Source organism: Salmo salar, chromosome 15, assembly GCF_965601325.2.
Source record: "Salmo salar chromosome 15, fSalSal1, whole genome shotgun sequence".
Classification (NCBI taxonomy): domain Eukaryota; kingdom Metazoa; phylum Chordata; class Actinopteri; order Salmoniformes; family Salmonidae; genus Salmo; species Salmo salar.
Genome location: NC_138305.1, coordinates 85340293 through 85358815, shown reverse-complemented (window position 1 = coordinate 85358815; position 18523 = coordinate 85340293). Strand labels below are relative to the sequence as shown.

At 43.1% G+C, this 18523-nt stretch overlaps 2 protein-coding genes across 15 annotated transcripts in view; one reads left to right on the top strand and one right to left on the bottom strand.

The window, feature by feature from the left end:
- LOC106572001 (cyclin-dependent kinase 11B) overlaps window positions 1–12051 on the top strand; it is a 32669-nt gene extending 20618 nt beyond the window's left edge. For 10 of the 12 annotated variants that reach the window (XM_045696158.2, XM_014145683.2, XM_045696162.2 and 7 more), the window contains 15 exons: window positions 1487–1665; window positions 1811–1939; window positions 2088–2183; window positions 2399–2518; window positions 2636–2710; window positions 2809–3014; window positions 4531–4621; window positions 4699–4820; window positions 5072–5177; window positions 5338–5459; window positions 5789–5896; window positions 6358–6474; window positions 6938–7086; window positions 10970–11159; window positions 11381–12051. In XM_045696158.2, coding sequence (XP_045552114.1) covers window positions 1487–1665; window positions 1811–1939; window positions 2088–2183; window positions 2399–2518; window positions 2636–2710; window positions 2809–3014; window positions 4531–4621; window positions 4699–4820; window positions 5072–5177; window positions 5338–5459; window positions 5789–5896; window positions 6358–6474; window positions 6938–7086; window positions 10970–11159; window positions 11381–11473 — 1903 coding nt within the window. In that variant the 3' untranslated portion in view covers window positions 11474–12051. The remainder of the gene's footprint in view (window positions 1–1486; window positions 1666–1810; window positions 1940–2087; window positions 2184–2398; window positions 2519–2635; window positions 2711–2808; window positions 3015–4530; window positions 4622–4698; window positions 4821–5071; window positions 5178–5337; window positions 5460–5788; window positions 5897–6357; window positions 6475–6937; window positions 7087–10969; window positions 11160–11380) is intronic. The other 2 variants (XM_082962112.1, XM_014145688.3) reach the window with 1 other exon arrangement.
- Window positions 12052–12958: 907 nt separating this feature from the next.
- LOC106572002 (matrix metalloproteinase-23) overlaps window positions 12959–18523 on the bottom strand; it is a 28178-nt gene continuing 22613 nt past the window's right edge. For all 3 annotated transcript variants that reach the window (XM_014145691.3, XM_014145692.3, XM_082962113.1), the window contains 4 exons: window positions 15176–15340; window positions 14695–14805; window positions 13655–13781; window positions 12959–13498 (listed from right to left, as the gene is read on the bottom strand). In XM_014145691.3, coding sequence (XP_014001166.2) covers window positions 13324–13498; window positions 13655–13781; window positions 14695–14805; window positions 15176–15340 — 578 coding nt within the window. In that variant the 3' untranslated portion in view covers window positions 12959–13323. The remainder of the gene's footprint in view (window positions 13499–13654; window positions 13782–14694; window positions 14806–15175; window positions 15341–18523) is intronic.

Genomic DNA, 18523 nt, shown 5'->3' with positions numbered 1-18523 from the left:
CTATAACTTCAAGTTCTGAAACATTATTTAACACCATTTTAAAGATAAGACTCTCGTTAATCTAACCACATTGTCCGATTTCAAAAAGGCTTTACAGCGAAAGCAAAACATTAGATTATGTCAGGAGAGTACCCTGCCAAAAATAATCACACAGCCATTTTCAAAGCAAGCATATATGTCACAAAAACCAAAACCACAGCTAAATGCAGCACTAACCTTTGATCTTCATCAGATGACACTCCTAGGACATTGTTATACAATACATGCATGTTTTGTTCAATCAAGTTCATATTTATATAAAAAAAACAGCTTTTTACATTAGCATGTGATGTTCAGAACTAGCATACCCACCGAAAACTCCCGGTGAATTTACTAAATTACTCATGATAAACGTTCACAAAATACATAATTATTTTAAGAATTATAGATAGAGAACTCCTTTATGCAATCGCGGTGTCAGATTTTAAAATAGCTTTTCGGCGAAAGCACATTTTGCAATATTCTGAGTACATAGCTCGGCCATCACGGCTAGCTATTTTGTCACCCACCAAGTTTGGGGCTCACTAAAATCAGAATTACTATTACAAAAATTGGATTACCTTTGCTGTTCTTCGTCAGAATGCACTCCCAGGAATTCTACTTCAACAACAAATGTTGTTTTGGTTCCAAATAATCCATAGTTATATTCAAATAGCTCTGTTTTGTTCGTGCGTTCAGGTCACTATCCGAAGTGTGACGCGCAAGCGCATTTCATGACAAAACAATTCAAAATATTCCATTACCGTACTTCGAAGTATGTCAAACGCTGTTTAAAATCAATGTTTATGCTATCTTTCTCGTAAAATAGCAATAATATTCCAACCGGGCAACGTTGTATTCATTCAAAGGCTGAAAGAAAAAAATGGAGTAGTCTCGTGAACGCACATCTCAGTCTCACTGTCCCCAGGCTGACCACTCACAAACTCTGCTGCTGTTCTTTGCCCAGAGACAGCAGACACCCCATTCCACTTTCTGGCGGCTTTAGAGAGCCAATGGAAGCCTTAGAAAATGTCACGTTACAGCACAGATGCTGTATTTTCGATAGAGATCCAACAGAAGGACAACAAATTGTCAGACAGGGCACTTCCTGTATGGAATCTTCTCAGGTTTTGGCCTGCCATATGAGTTCTGTTATACTCGCAGACACCATTCAAACAGTTTTAGAAACTTTAGAGTGTTTTCTATCCAAATCTACTAATTATATGCTTATTCTCATTTCTGGGCAAGAGTAGTAACCAGTTTAAATCGGGTATGTTTTTTTATCCGGCCGTGCAAATACTGCCCCCTAGCCCCAACAGGTTTTAAACGTGCATATCCTCAAACTGTCACATGCTGGTCAGACATCTTTTTTACCGTGCAGTTACCTTTCACACTGTATACTGTACTCTTCCCATTCCATGCAGCAGACATTAACAGTGTGGGGTGGGTGGCTTTTGGGTTTCTGGAGAGCTCCTGACAGGATTCCCCCGTCTTCCCCGGACTACAGGGACAGGTTGGAGCAGGTGGAGCGCCAGCGCGAGAGAGACCGCAAGCTCCGTGAGCAGCAGCAGAAGGAGCAGCGCGAGCAGAAGGAGAGAGAGAGGAGGGCAGAGGAGCGCCGCAAAGAGCGTGAGGCGCGCCGAGAAGGTCAGGCTTCACACACACGCATTTGCGCACACATGTAGGGTTAGAGTTTACAGCCTTAGCGTCTACGTGAATGTAAGTATTTTGATATATGTAAGGATGCGCTGTTGGTGACGGGAAGCGAAATGTCTTGTCCGTTCTCTGACAGTCCCGTCCCACCACCGTGCGCTGCCCGATGAGTACGGGGACAAGCCCAAACAGAGCCACCGCAGCCGCAGCCCCAACCAGGCTCCCCAGGACCGACTGGAGCACAGCAGCGAGCCACGTAGAACTAGTGGTGAGACTATCCAATCAAGATGGTTTTATATAATTTTGCTTTGGTAGAATTGGTGTCAAGACTTAGTAATTGATTTCATTCAATTTACTTAACTATAATTTTTCTGTGTGATTAGGGAAGCTCATTTTGTTTGTTTGTGGTCCAACAGTGAAAGATGAGAAGCCAGAGGACAAGGACCTTCTCTCTGACCTTCAGGACATCAGTGACAGTGAGAGGAAGACCAGCACAGGAGAGTCCTCCTTAGGTAGGTAGACGCACACACTCACTCAAGGTTGCAACATACCCCACACCAGATGGCATCACTAAAAAGTTATGAAAATATTACACTTCTACTGATGTTTAATCCTCAACAGAGTTCTAACTGTTATAGATCCTGTATTTACAGTCCAGACATCTTCTTGTGTTATAAGTCTTTGTGGGTTGTTTGGAGGTGACATTGAGTGGACTTCTCTTCCCTAGGCTCCGGCTCAGGGTCGGGCTCTGACGATGAGGAGGGTAATGGCGTTGAAGATGGATCTAGCAGCCTGAGCGAGGGAGAGAATGAGGAATCAGGCACAGGAGAATCTGACCAGACTGCAGGTCTGCTGAATTACTCTACTTCTGTTGCTTGTGTGTGTGCGCTTGTTTTATCACTTAGTACCATTACGGTTTTGTCACAGTGACACGGATCTGACCCACCCATTGTCTGTGTTTCAGGTGTGGTGAGTGAAGACGAGCAGTCTGAGGAAGAGTTTGAGGAAGAGAGAGAGAACGGCAACCATATTCCCCCAGGTAGGCATTTCACACCCCGTTTGTCTGGTGGCAGGTGCTGCTAGATGCGATTGTCTTGTTTCTGTAAGTTATAACTGCCTCCTCATTAAACCTCACAGTGCCAGAGTCGCGATTTGACCACGATACTGAGGAAAGTGGAGAGGAAGAGGAAGAGGAGGCAGGGGATGGAGACGTGACCCCCCAGTCTGTGTCTCACTCCCACTCAGCCACCCCTGAGCCTGAGGAGAACTACATCCCCGACTCTCCCCCCATCTCCCCTGTGGAGCTAAAGAAGGAGCTGCCCAAGTACCTGCCAGCTCTACAGGTCTGTCCATCTGTCTGGCAGCACACCACACCTGGGTCAAATACCTTTTTATTTTATATCAAATGCCTGAGGTGCGCTTGACCTACAGAGTTCATACGGCCATTATTCAAATCCTGGAAAAGTCATGGAATGTTTAAATGGTGTTTTCCAGGCCTGGAAAAGTTTTGGAAAAGGATCAAATCCGAAAAGTTATGGAAATTAATATAATAATTTTTCATAATATAAATATTTTAGCAATCAAATAAAAATCACATCAGCCAGGTTCAGAATGACACTTGAGCGAGTCTGTGTTTGCACGCATCACCTGCATGTGTGCGTGAGGAGTCGGCCGTTACTCAATGAGAGAGAGACAGTCGGACATTGAGGCAGAAGGTAGGCCTAGTCTATAAAATATAATAAAGAACAGACTAATAACTAGTTTGCCAATTCAAAACATATCTTGTACCCTCTAGTTATCTGTTTAGCTATTATTAGCATGCATTCATGTTTTCCTCGTGATGTCCCAACATTCATGAATAAGGCCATACAATCGCGAGTAAGGCCATACAAATTTGATTTACTTTTTTAAATTATTCATTTAAACTATTTTCATGATACGAATGACTCACTTCGCCATTTTATTAGTTCAGATTCAGTTAGATGTAGCCTTTCTTTTGGATTATTTGGCTTCAACTTGATTTGTAGATACTTCCAGTTTATTTGGCCATCCAATGTATGAGACATTGCAACTCAATAGCCTGAAATGTAAACACTTCTATGATAAATTTGACTAGAAAACTAGAAAAGGTACATTTCCTGAAGAAAATTTGTGGGCTTGCTTCAGCTGAATAAAAATATTTGTAGCCTAACCAAAGCCATTTGTTGTTTGATATATTAAATTAGCGAATTATTTCAAAAGGTATAAAATGTATTCGGTTTTAATGTTGCAATGTTATACGTCAAGGGTGGTCAGCCATCATCCACGATAGCTCATAGTTGTGCAGGCTTTTACTCCAGTAGCCTTCTAACAAACCACATTTTAAATGATCTGTTCAACCGGACCTTGAAAAACTGTCTCTGATGTGTTTGAGCAGGGCTTTATCAAAAGCCCGCACAGCTAGTAGCTCTCCAGACTGAGGGTTGACCACATGTTTTATACAGTTGCCTTACAGGTAGTGTACTCTGTGGGGGCTTAAGTACCTTGCATAACGACAGGATATGGTACATGAGATCGAAGAGCAGCCTCCATGTCTCTACCACGTTACGCTTACATAGATGTCGGCAATTGATGGTCATGGAAATGTGGTTAAAAGTCATGGATAACTCAAGAAATTCCGTCTGTCAAAATATGTATGAACCTGGACATAGCTTGCCTGGTACAATGGAATATTTCAAGAAATGCTCTCACCTGGCAATGAAATCAAGTACACCTCAAGTATTTGACAGAAAAGTAATACGTATTTGACTCAGGCCTGTACACACACATGCAAATCATATGGACACGTATTGATTGGCATTGGTTTCATGTCATTGTCAGGGCTGTCGCAGTGTCGAGGAGTTCCAGTGTCTGAATCGTATCGAGGAAGGGACCTACGGCGTGGTGTATAGGGCCAAGGACAAAAAGACAGGTATGTGGGCTACCTTGCAATTTATTTCCGATCCATCCCTGGACAGACACACACTAAAACAGGCCCTTCTCTTCTAGATGAGATTGTGGCCTTAAAGCGTCTGAAGATGGAGAAGGAGAAAGAAGGTTTCCCCATCACGTCTCTCAGAGAGATCAACACCATTCTGAAGGCCCAGCACCCCAACATCGTCACTGTCAGGGTGAGGTGCATAGAAATACACTGAAAATGTCATAAATTGTTATTTCTATGGTGAGCAGCATACAACTGACTCAGAGGAACTCCCCCCTCAATAATATATTATTTTGAAATACATTTTGTGTAGCGCCTTTCATACAATGCATAGTATCCCAAAGTGTTTCACAAATTGACATAATACAATGGCTGTAAAAAAAAAAATAAAAATAAAAAGTAGACTAGTGCCATCTAAACCCCTCCTTTCTCCCATGTTAGGAAATCGTCGTTGGAAGCAACATGGACAAGATCTACATTGTGATGAATTACGTGGAGCACGACCTGAAAAGCTTGATGGAGACCATGAAGCAGCCTTTTCTCCCAGGTAATGTTGTGGGGTTCAGTTTGAGTTGCAAAACATACAGTACACTTATGTCCTCCAGCCATTTTCCCATGTATTTTGGCTAGGTTAGCGTAAGAGAATTGTTTTAATGTAAGCTTATGAGCTCACATCTCTTCGACTTCCTCTATCTTGTCGGCCTCAGGCGAAGTGAAGACGCTGATGATCCAGCTGCTGCGAGGCGTCCGTCATCTCCACGACAACTGGATCCTCCACCGCGACCTGAAGACCTCTAACCTGCTGCTCAGCCACAAGGGGATCCTGAAGGTATAATAATGCCCTGTTGTATTGTGTGTGTGTGTGTGTGTGTGTGTGTGTGTGTGTGTGTGTGTGTGTGTGTGTGTGTGTGTGTGTGTGTGTGTGTGTGTGTGTGTGTGTGTGTATATATGTATATGTGTGTATATATATATATATCCCATTTTAATAATATTAAAACTGCTGTGGGTTGGGAACTTCAGATAAGGATTAGATCATCCATGGCTCAGATGAAGAAATACAACGCTCTAGGCTTATTAATGACAAAGAATATTGACTTGAATGTACATGAGTATGCTTGCCTCTTGGGCATTTTTGTAATATTTGTTGTGCTGTTCTAGGTGGGGGACTTTGGTCTGGCCCGTGAGTATGGTTCTCCCCTGAAGCCCTACACCCCTGTGGTGGTGACCCTGTGGTACCGTTCTCCAGAACTGCTGCTGGGAGCCAAAGTGAGTCAGGACCTAAGCACAGATCTAGAATCGGTTTAACCTCCCCAAATCCTAACAATTACCATTAGTGGGATGTCATGCAAAACTGACCGTGGATCAATGTCTTGTGGGCGACATAGCCACAGTAGATAGCCACTGCATTCAAAACTCTGCCTTGAGTCAAAACATCTCAAGAAACTTCAGTCATCAAAGACCCTCTCCAGTCAAAACAGAGCCATTCTAAACCGCTACCTGAGTGTGAACATTACCGCATCTAGACGACACAACACATACTTTGTATGCCTTCCAATAGTGTCAAAGTCTGTAGTTCTAAACATAGCCCAAGACTACATACACACAGCACCATGACCAAGTCAAAGCTTGTCCTCGCCCAGACTAAACACTCCAACCCAGACTCATGCGGTGCTGTCTGTGACTAAGAATACTGTGGTTTTAGCGAGTGTGTGTTTCTCTCTCCACAGGAGTACTCCACAGCTGTGGACATGTGGTCTGTAGGCTGCATATTTGGAGAGCTCCTTACCCAGAAACCTCTCTTCCCTGGAAAATCCGAAATCGACCAAATTAACAAGATATTTAAGGTTAGCAAATTTGTATCAAAAAGTACATTTTAATTCATACTGTCTGGAAAGTAAAAGCACTTTATATACTCCACTCTGACATCTGCTTGCATTCTTGACAGCTACCACATGTTTTTGTGGGTTTTCCAGTTTTATGATCTCCCCACAAGGTGGCAGAGTTAGGAATAGGATGTAGTCAGATTAAATGGATTTGATTTGACTACACAATGTATTTAGCAGAGAGGGACTGCAGTTCAGTGACCCAGTCTCTTTTAGACAGACATGGTGACGTAACAGACTTGTCTGTGGTGGTTGTGTGACTGGGCTAAACTGTAAAACTCAGATTAAAAGCTGTGTTCTTGACTGTGCTCCAGTACCCCCCCTTCCCCAGCAGTTCCTAACATACCAGACATAGTGGGGACCTCCAGCCCGCACATAAAACATTAACTCCATGTGTCTGTGTGTTGACGCATGTTCTTGTCAGGACCTTGGGTCGCCCAGCGAGAAGATTTGGCCAGGCTACAACGAGCTCCCTGCTGTGAAGAAGATGACTTTTACAGAGTACCCCTACAACAACTTGCGCAAGCGCTTCGGAGCCCTGCTTTCAGACCAGGGCTTCGACCTCATGAACAAGTACGTCTAATCTACCCATATCTGTTACATTTCTCAGACAAACAAGCTTTGATTCTTAGAAAATCTCAGTTGAGAAGATTTTAATACAAACCACTGGACTCAATGAACAATGCCATGAAAGTGTAATCTAAAAATGTCCTCTATAAATACTAGCAAAAATGAAATGTTTGCCAAGTGTTGCTATACATAAGTTTGTCATCTTTTGGGTGAAATTTGACATCAGTGCAGTGGAATGTCGTCAGTATAATGACCCAGGAAGTGCAATGACCCCTGGCCAGTGGCTGCTAGCCGTCTCATGTTTGGACTGGAGGATGGCGGTCCTTCAGCCACAAGACTAGGCTTAAGATTGCGTTGTCAGCCTTGTTGCTTTAACTTACCCTGTGTGATTAGATGAGATGAAGACTAAACTCAGCAAAAGAATAAACATCCTCTCACTGTCAACTGCGTTTATATTCAGCAAACTTAACATGTATAAATATTTGTATGAACATAAGATTCAACTGAGACAAACTGAACAAGTTCACAGACGTGTGACTGGATCTTTAATTTAAAGACCCTTGCTCCCTTCGGTCTCAACGTAGACTTTTATCTGAAGCCATTCTTGTGATTATTGTGACTTTGCCATTGTAATTGTTTGTAAGCTTGTGTAGTCTAAAATGTATCTATGATCGTATGCTATCCATTTGTTCTTTTGTATGTTCTTTGTATGCCATTTTTATATTTCAGAGTTAACCAATGATATTAGGCCACATTTGGCCATGATTACAGACACCTGTGTGTCTTCTGACACTATATAAACAAGTCATCTCGCAGTGTTTGTGATCATACCCTGATGAAGACAGCTTGGCTGTCGAAACGTTGGATATTACATTTTTGCATCTGAGCTCCTAGAGTGTGCGGCTCTCCCTTATTTTCAAGTTTTCTACTCCGCTAGCCAGCACCTCGCCTTAATAGGTGTGCGTTTCTTTTTCTTCTACACGAGAACGTGTGACTAACATACATGGAATAATGTGTCCCTGAACAAAGGGTTGGTCAAAAGTAACAGTCAATGCAGCTGGTGGCCACACCAGATACTAAGTACTGCAGTGCATCTCCTCCTCATGGACGTCACCAGATTTGCCAGTTCTTGCTGTCAGATGTTACCCCACTCTTCCACCAAGGCACCTGCAAGTTTCCGGACATTTCTGGGGGGAATGGCCCTAGCCCTCACCCTCCGATCCAACAGGTCCCAGACGTGCTCATTGGGATTGAGATCCGGGCTCTTCACTGGCCATGGCAGAACACCGACATTCCTGTCTTGCAGGAAATCACGCACAGAATGAGCAGTATGACATTGTCATGCTGGAGGGTCATGTCAGGATGAGCCTGCAGGAAGGGTACCACATGACGGAGGAGGATGTCTTCCCTATAACGCACAGCGTTGAGATTGCCTGCAATGACAACAAGCTCAGTCCGATGATGCTGTGACACACCGCCCCAGACCATGGCGGACCCTCCACCTCCAAATCAATCCCGCTCCAGGGTACAGGCCTCGTTGTGGTGCTCATTTCTTCGACGATAAATGCGAATCCAACCATACCTCCGGTGAGATAAAAACGCGACTCGTCAGTGAAGAGCACTTTTTGCCTGTCCTGTCTGGTCCAGCGACAGTGGGTTTGTGCCCATAGGCAATGTTGTTGCTGGCGATGTCTGGTGAGGACCTGCCTTACAACAGGCCTTCAAGCCCTCAGTCCAGCCTCTCTCAGCCTATTGCGGACAGTCTGAGCACTGATGGAGGGATTGTGCGTTCCTGGTGTAACTCGGGCAGTTGTTGTTGCCATCCTGTACATGTCCCGCAGTTGTGATGTTCGGATGTACCAATCCTGTGCAGGTGTTGTTACACGTGGTCTGCCACTGTGAGAACGATCAGGTGTCCGTCCTGTCTCCCTGTAGCGCTGTCTTAGGCGTCTCACAGTACAGACATTGCAATTTATTGCCCTGCCACATCTGCAGTCCTCATGCCTCCTGGCAGCATGCCTAAGGCACGTCCACGCAGATGAGCAGGGACCCTGGGCATCTTTCTTTTGGTGTTTTTCAGAGTCAGTAGAAAGGCCTCTTTAGTGTCCTACGTTTTCATAACTGTGTCCTTAATTGCCTACCGTCTGTAAGCTATTAGAGTCTTAACAACCATTCCACAGGTGCATGTTCATTAATTGTTTATGGTTCATTGAAAAAGCATGGGAAAGTGTTTAAACCCTTTACTATGAAGATCTGTGAAGTTATTTGGATTATTACGAATTATCTTTGAAAGACAAGGTCCTGAAAAAGGGGCGTTTCTTTTTTTGCTGAGTTTATTTAGAGGGACCATATGTGCTCTGTGAAGCTCTAATACAGACAAGATGGTAATTTTTCATGAAGAAAGGTTGATGGGACATTAACTCTTTACAAGTATTTTTGTGGTAGTGGAATAAGTTTAAAACGTTTTACATAAGCCAATAAGTTAAATGTAGTAAAATAATTGGTCTGATTATTTTCATAGACGACACTATGAACCTTATTACTTTGGATTGTGGGGCAGTTGGATCACATATTTCATCACAAATAACTGCACTCAGACTAGCCTACTACACTTGTATACACTCCTACATTAATACCACAGTATATGCTAACTGTAATAATAGAGTACAGAAGACAAGGAGGCGTTGATGAACTTTAAAACACAATTAAAAACGTTATTTTACCCCAAGCATTTATCCCTTACTTCAACCATACATTAATTTCTTAATCAAAGAAAAAACTGTTTAAAGAAAGTTATTACATTTACATTTAAGTCATTTAGCAGACGCTCTTATCCAGAGCGACTTACAAATTGGTGCATTCACCTTATGATATCCAGTGGAACAACCACTTTACAATAGTGCATCTAAATCTTTTAAGGGGGGGGGGGGGGTTAGAAGGATTACTTTATCCTATCCTAAGTATTCCAAGTTATGACAGGATAGATAAATAAATGGACAGGTGAATAAAGTAAGGATACAGGGATGGAATACCATATCTATGGAGGGATGAAGGGATAAAGCAAGGTTAAGTTGGACTGATTGGTATGATAAAGGAATGAATGTATGGTTGAAGGTGTAGATGGTATGTGCGTGTGGGGATGATTAGTAGTTATTGCTGTTCTGATTTCAGAAGTAGACCAATGTGCCATACCTTTTGAAGTTTTTGTTTACGACGAATTGTTCAGAAAAGTGGTCAAGGTAGCTGATTAGTGTCAAAAGTCATAATGTTTACTCATTGTCTCATGCTAACTCCCCCATTGTTATAATTTGAAAGTTCTGAAAAGTTCCATGGCAGTAAATCCAACAGTGGGAAGTTAGCTAAATTAGTTGACATGGTTACTAAAACAGCTGTACCTCTTGATTGGTAGTAGATATTTCTGTTCTTAATTCCTGATTTGAATAACAAAGAAGTAGACCGATGTCATACCGTCCAACTTTTTGTCTAACTTGTTTCGAAAGTGGCCAATGTCAGTTTATAAAAAGTTACAGAAAATGTTGATACAGTCACTTAAACCAGATAATTCTGGTGTTGTGTCAAGTTGAATTGTTGCATTTACAGTGAATGGAAGTTGGAAGTGAAGTCACAATGGGGAGCATTAGAATGTTAGTCTATGAAGATGGACAAAAAGATACACAATTAATTCATATCAAAAAGCAGACCAGTCTGCACATTTTAAGTTTCAATGCCGTTTCTAGCTTAAACTGTAACAAGAGTAGCGTGCAGAAGTATGACGAAGATTTAAAGTCGGGACTTTTGTTTTGCAAGTACCCCCTAATTACAGAAGTGCTGCCATTTTGAGTGACCTCTGCCGCCCCTGGCCTTGACCTTTTTCCCTTTCCACTAGGTTCCTCACCTACTGCCCCAGCAAGAGGATCCTGTCGGACGAGGCGCTGAAGCACGAGTATTTCCGGGAGACACCGCAGCCCATCGAGCCCTCCATGTTCCCCACCTGGCCGGCCAAGAGCGAGCAACAGAGGGTGAAGAGGGGCACCAGCCCACGCCCCCCCGAGGGAGGCCTGGGCTACAGTCAGCTGGTGAGGCTGGGTTTAACTCTACATCCCTCTGTCGTCTAGGTTTTGACATCTGAGCTTGGTTTCTGTGTTTGACAGATTGTAGACCTACAGCACTTTGCTGTGTGTTGTCGAAACACATCCTCCCACTGCTTAATACTTATGTTTCCAGAATACATTAGTTCCCTGGCATAAAGGCAATGTTCCTCATCAGCTAACGTGTGTGTGGCTTGTCCTCTCTCCAGGGTGACGATGACCTGAAAGACTCAGGCTTCCATCTGACTACCAGCAACCAAGGGGCTTCTGCCGTGGGCCCAGGGTTCAGCCTCAAGTTCTGAGCTGCGCCTTGAGTGCAGGACACCCTGCGTATGGGAAGAGACATACTAGCCTGGACAGCTGACCGAACAAGAATCATGGGACATTCTGTTTTTTATGTGGCTGGACTCATTGGGGGAATGGCTTCCGTTGTCAGGGGTCAGCTTACTGCCCTCACCGTAACCCTGTGAGGGTGGAGACTGGTCGTCACTTGACATGAACGACGGACAAACACACTGTCCCTTTTTTCCCAACTATATGGCTGAATCCCAACCATTCAAATTTTAAAGTATTTTCTCGATTCTGACAAGGTTTAACTTTTATGGATATGAGGCAACTGTGCGTCAAAACCTAACTACAATTTTGTCTGTACCTTAGCTCATGTTGGCTTTTTGTTTTCTGTCTTTTTTACACTGCTGAATAGGACCAGATTTGAAGTCGTTGGTATTTCTTGAGTACTAGAGATACTGTATAATAATGTAGCAGTGTTAGAGCCATGTCGATCCATCATATTATAAGGACTTTACTGTATAAACGATGGCTTACATACTGACCCGGGACATGTTTTTGCTAGAAATAAAATGTGAAGTTTTTATTTGTCCACCTTTTTGCTGGTATTTATGAATGCTGTCTAAGCTAAGCAAACAGCACCACACACTGCCTGCCAAAAGGAAAAAATAAAAAGGCAAGTCGAGTCCCCCAAAATTCCCAGCGTTGAATCCAGCTCAATAGTAGCCGTCCCAGGAGTGATGTCCTTTGCACTGCACACTTTGTCTCAGGACTTTGTTCTTTCAGGGAAAAGAGACCCAGATTTCTGTCTTTGTTGTTAGTGGCTGCGATTTCTAGGACTAAACCAATAAATTCTTTGATTTCCAGCTGGAGGAAAATAAACAGTGCAGTCTCATTCCTGGGAGACTGCTGGCTGCTCAGACTGGAACAGTTGCAAAATGTTCCCTCGTCTGGAGACTCTTTAGAACCAACACAAATGGAAATGTACATTAATCAGTTTTATCTGCGAGTCCCCTCTAAGCCCTTCTATGGATTATTACACCTGATGTGTCAAATGAGCATGTAAAGGGAGCTGTTAGTGGAACTGCACCTTTTGGAGGAAAAGTATTGGCTCCACCTAAAGGATAGCTGAGCAAGCTAGATATTGGAGGTGTTCCGTATGTGAATAAAGGTCCAAATATTTCCAGTGACTAAACAATGTTTGTTTTTGGTTTACCCAACTTCAATTCAGACAGTAAATTATTTATATGGCTACCATTGAGGCAGTAGCTTTAGAATGCATTACCCATGGCTTAATATAGCCAGGATAGGCAAAATTATAAAACATTTCAGGACAATATTTGAAGTCAGGTTACTAGCTAGCCTGTAAGTGTGACCTCTAACTTCAAAGAACATTCTATTGTTCGCATAATATAACAGAAACAATGCCAGCAGTGTATCTAATTTGTACTCGATCGTCACAAAATGTAATTTTACATCAATATTCAATATACTAATGATCACAGAACAAGTGTTTATTGTGTACATATGAAAATGCATTATTTTTTTTTTGACTTAACATGATTGTTTAGAAATAGAATGTACATACATTAAAACATGTGCCCAAGTGAGTGCAGTCCCCATTTGACCAAGCAATGTTTGTGTGAGCGAATGTGTGCATGGAAATATAATTTCTATAACAGACATCCACATTCAAGTCAATGGGTGGACTGGTGTCCATTTTGAGTGTACCCAAGAGGGTGTAGTGAAATTGCAGTGGTCTGAGGGACCTCTTTTCTAGGAATTATTCTTCTGTAGTCGTGTGTGTGTGGTCGGTCTCTGTGCTAATACCCAGTGCTTCTGTGTGCAGAGAGTGGCAATGCCCTCAGAAGCGCACACGTACCCTCCAGGAGTAGTTGGTGAGGACCTTGTTCTTTTTCCTCACGATGCAGGTGTATGTGCCCTCGTTGATAGCATTGGCCACAATACTGATGTGGTCGTCCTTTAGGGAGAGGTAGCCAGGGTGGGAGTACTCCAGAAGCTCTCCGTCCTTGTACCAGCTACGGAAACACAAGTAAGTACACCTAGCTTGGAAAAAACATTCAGAGAGCGCAAAATATCAGGATTGGGGTCAAATCCATTTCAATTGAATCTATTGTTGGTAGGATATCATGATTTGTTTGAAGTGATGTCGGGACTAAATAAGCCATACTCACTATACTTTGCCTTTCTTAGCTGCAATTTTCTTCCCACATCGGAAGGTGAGCTTCTTCCCCTCAGCCACCAGTTTGTGTTTGGTCCGTTGGGGTGTGGGGGTGGGGGCCACAGTGGGGAATGGGAACTCTGAGGATAGTTAGGGAACACAAGGCTAAAGGCTGAGATATCCACTTCTGTATAAAGTCTTAACCAGATATGACTCGGTTTAGTATGGCTTTCATTTCGCAATGGGGATGGTAATGTTTTTTTCATGACATGATTACTCCAAAAAGCTCCCAGAAAATGCCTTCTTACTAATTGTATACCCTGATCTGAGTGGGAATTTAGGATCATTAAACTTCAAATTATCCCCCAAGACATAAGCACTCAAATTAAGCGTAATATCTACCTCCATGTTGTGCATCAAAAAAATCACTGGAATCGGTCAGAACCCATTTGTAAATGATGGACATTGTCTATCTAGTTAATTTAGGCCAGTGTAAACACAACGTGGTGCCTCATGACCAGCTGGAAGTCTTTTTAAAAGACAGCCACTAGTTTGGGCTGCAAAATACCCAAATTGACCTTCCTTGTCTCTAACCCTCAAGCCACAGTCTGAAATTCCAGTGGTTTGGAGTCACTCTGGAATTTTCCACAGCCGTACAACGTTTTCCAATCAACAATGAGGAACAGATTCGGAGCCAGGAATGGTATCCTCACTCCTCCACGTTCTCCCTTGTGACACACAAAAATCGAACAAACCCACAACAATCTATGGCTGCCGGGGTGGAGGAGTCAAGCTGTGGAGGTTATGGGAATTCAAGCTGTCGAGGTGCCTCACTGACTTCTTTGCTCGCTTACTGTAAGGCAGACTGGGTCTCATCAGGAGGTAATTCTTAGTATCTAATCTGCCTTTAAATCAGGAGGGCTGCAAACCTTCATGGTTCTGCATGGCTCAACTTTGTTGGCTGCATTTCGCTGCTTTGGCAAACGGTACTGAGCAATTCCTTGCACCAGTAGATTGAGAGTAATCTTTTTTTCTCTGCAGTGCTGCACTTACCGTAACAGAAATCACAGCTGGAGGGGCAGTGCTTCTGCATGAGTTTGCGCTTACTGTCGCAATAGCCTTTCCGCGCCCAGGCTGGACAGATAAATAATCTATCCAAACATCCTACAGGAGAGGAGGAGGAGAAGGAGTGGGGAGAGAGGGACAAGGGAGCAACTTTACCAGCAGCAAAGACATTTGGGGAGACAATCTGGCTGCACATTTACAATAACTCACTGTATTATAAGAGGTTTGACAATACTCATTAATGCCACATTTACTTGTAGCAGGCAATGGTGTTGTCTAAATTATTTGTGAAGCAGCTATGTAGTGCTCATGAAGACTTAATGAATGATCTATAAAGCCAATATAAATTGGTTCTTTAAAGTTTAAAATGTGCTAAGTACCGATGGTTTTCTGCTACAAATCAATGTAACACCATTTGTTTCTCTCTGTCTGTAATACAGGGCTATTTGCTTATGGGTGCTTGGCATACCGTAGAGTCGGTGCAGGCCCCACACCTCGTCTTGTGTGATGAGCTTGCGCCCCGTCAGAGTTGCGTTCAGGTGCATGATGGCCTTAGGGTTCAGGGAGTGCATGAGGCCCAGGATGTGGCCGATCTCGTGAGCCGCTACGTGGACCAAGTCTGTCAGCCACACCCCTGCACATACAACACAACACTGTTAATTCTGTCTCAGCAATTTATTTTATTTTTTATTTAACCTTTATCTAGGCAAGTAAGTTAAGAACACATTTTTATTTACAATGACGGCCAAATTTTTATTTACAATGACGGCCAAACCCGGACGATGTTGGGCCAATTGTGCACCGCCCTATGGGACTCCCAATCACGGCCGGATGTGATGCATCCTGATAGTCTAAAGTGGCTAAAGTCCTTTCCCTCTTCTTTTCCTCATCCACGGAAATACACTATATATACAAAAGTATGTGGACACCCCTTCAAATGAGTGGATTTCAGCCACACCCGTTGCTGACAGGTGTATAAAATTGAGCACACCACCATGCAATCTCCATAGACAAACATTGGCAGTAGAATGGCCCATACTGAAGAGCTCAGTGACTTTCAATGTGGCACCGTCATAGGATAACACCTTTCCAACAAGTCAGTATTTCTGCCCTGCTAGACATGCCCGGTCAACTGTAAGTGCTGTTATTATGAAGTGGAAAAGTCTAGGAGCAACAACGGCTCAGCCGCGAAGTGGTAGGCCACACAAGCTCACAGAACAGGAACGCCAAGTGCTGAAGTGCATAGCTCGTAAAAATTGTCTGTCCTCGATTGCAACACTCACTACCGAGTTCCAAACTGCCTCTGGAAGCAACGTCAGCACAAGAACGGTTTGTCGGGAGCTTCATGAAATGGCTTTCCATGGACGAGCAGCTGCACACAAGCCTAAGATCACCATGCGCATTACCAAGCGTCGTCTGGAGTGGTGTAAAGCCCTCCGCCATTGGACTCTGGAGCAGTGGAAACACGTTCTCTAGAGTGATGAATCACGCTTTACCATCTGGCAGTCCGACGGAAGAATCTGGGTTTGGCCGATGCCAGGGGAACGCTACCTGCCCAAATGCATAGTGCCAACTGTAAACTTTGGTTGAGGAGGAATAATGGTCTGCGTTTCTTTTTTATGGTTCGGACGAGGCCACTTAGTTCCAGTGAAGGGAAATCTTAACACTACAGCATACAATGACATAGTAGATGATTCTGTGCTTCCAACTTGGTGGCAACAGTTTGGGGAAGGCCCTTTCCTGTTTCAGCATGACAACGCCCCCGTGCACAAAGTGAGGTCCATAAAGAAATGGTTTGTCGAGATCGGTGTGGAAGAACTTGACTGGCCTGCACAGAGCTCTGACATCAACACCTTTGGGATGAATTGGAACACCAACTGCGAGTCAGGCCATATATATATTTTTTTATATATATATATATACACACATATATATTTTTTCAGCCTCCTGAGGTTGAAGAGGCTGTGCCTTCTTCCCCCGCTGTCTGTGTGGTTGGACCATTTCAGTTTGTCTGTGATGTGTATATATATATATATGTATACATATATATATATATACATATATATATATACATATATATATATACATATATATATATACTATATATATATACATATATATATACTATACATATATATATATATATATACATATAATATACATATATACACATATATACATATATATACATATACATATATATACTGCTCAAAAAAATAAAGGGAACACTTAAACAACACAATGTAACTCCAAGTCAATCACACTTCTGTGAAATCAAACTGTCCACTTAGGAAGCAACACTGATTGACAATACATTTCACATGCTGTTGTGCAAATGGAATAGACAACAGGTGGAAATTATAGGCAATAAGCAAGACACCCCCAATAAAGGAGTGGTTCTGCAGGTGGGGACCACAGACCACTTTTCAGTTCCTATGCTTCCTGGATGATGTTTTGGTCACTTTTGAATGCTGGCGGTGCTTTCACTCTAGTGGTAGCATGAGACGGAGTCTACAACCCACACAAGTGGCTCAGGTAGTGCAGCTCATCCAGGATGGCACATCAATGCGAGCTGTGGCAAGAAGGTTTGCTGTGTCTGTCAGCGTAGTGTTCAGAGCATGGAGGCGCTACCAGGAGACAGGCCAGTACATCAGGAGACATGGAGGAGGCCGTAGGAGGGCAACAACCCAGCAGCAGGACCGCTACCTCCGCCTTTGTGCAAGGAGGAGCACTGCCAGAGCCCTGCAAAATGACCTCCAGCAGGCCACAAATGTGCATGTGTCTGCTCAAACGGTCAGAAACAGACTCCATGAGGGTGGTATGAGGGCCCGACGTCCACAGGTGGGGGTTGTGCTTACAGCCCAACACCGTGCAGGACGTTTGGCATTTGCCAGAGAACACCAAGATTGGCAAATTCGCCACTGGCGCCCTGTGCTCTTCACAGATGAAAGCAGGTTCACACTGAGCAAGTGACAGACGTGACAGAGTCTGGAGACGCCGTGGAGAATGTTCTGCTGCCTGCAACATCCTCCAGCATGACCGGTTTGGCGGTGGGTCAGTCATGTTTTGGGGGGGCCGCACAGCCCTCCATGTGCTCGCCAGTGGTAGCCTGACTGCCATTAGGTACCGAGATGAGATCCTCAGACCCCTTGTGAGACCATATGCTGGTGCGGTTGGCCCTGGGTTCCTCCTAATGCAAGACAATGCTAGACCTCATGTGGCTGGAGTGTGTCAGCAGTTCCTGCAAGAGGAAGGCATTGATGCTATGGACTGGCCCGCCCGTTCCCCAGACCTGAATCCAATTGAGCACATCTGGGACATCATGTCTGGAGTATAGATATATACATATATATAGATATATACATATCTATATATATATATATATATATATACATATATATAAATATACATATATATATATACATACATATATACATATATATATACGTATATGTATGTATATATATATATATATATATATATATATATATATATATATATATACGTATATATAGATATTGATATTTAATATGGAATATTACAATACTGATGTGTTTTTAAAACTGCTATTGCTGCTGAGAATAGCCTTGTAAATATGTCAATAAACCAATTGGAGATAAAAAAATAAAATATGAAGTTACTTCTGCTTTTGAGTTCATATTCAGTCCATTCGGAAATTATTCAGTCCCCTTGACTTTTTCCAATTTTTTTTACATTACAGCCTTATTCTAAAATGTATTAAATAGTTTTCCCCCCCCTCATCAATCTACACACAATACCCCATAATGACAGTGAAAATAGGTTTTTAGACATTTTG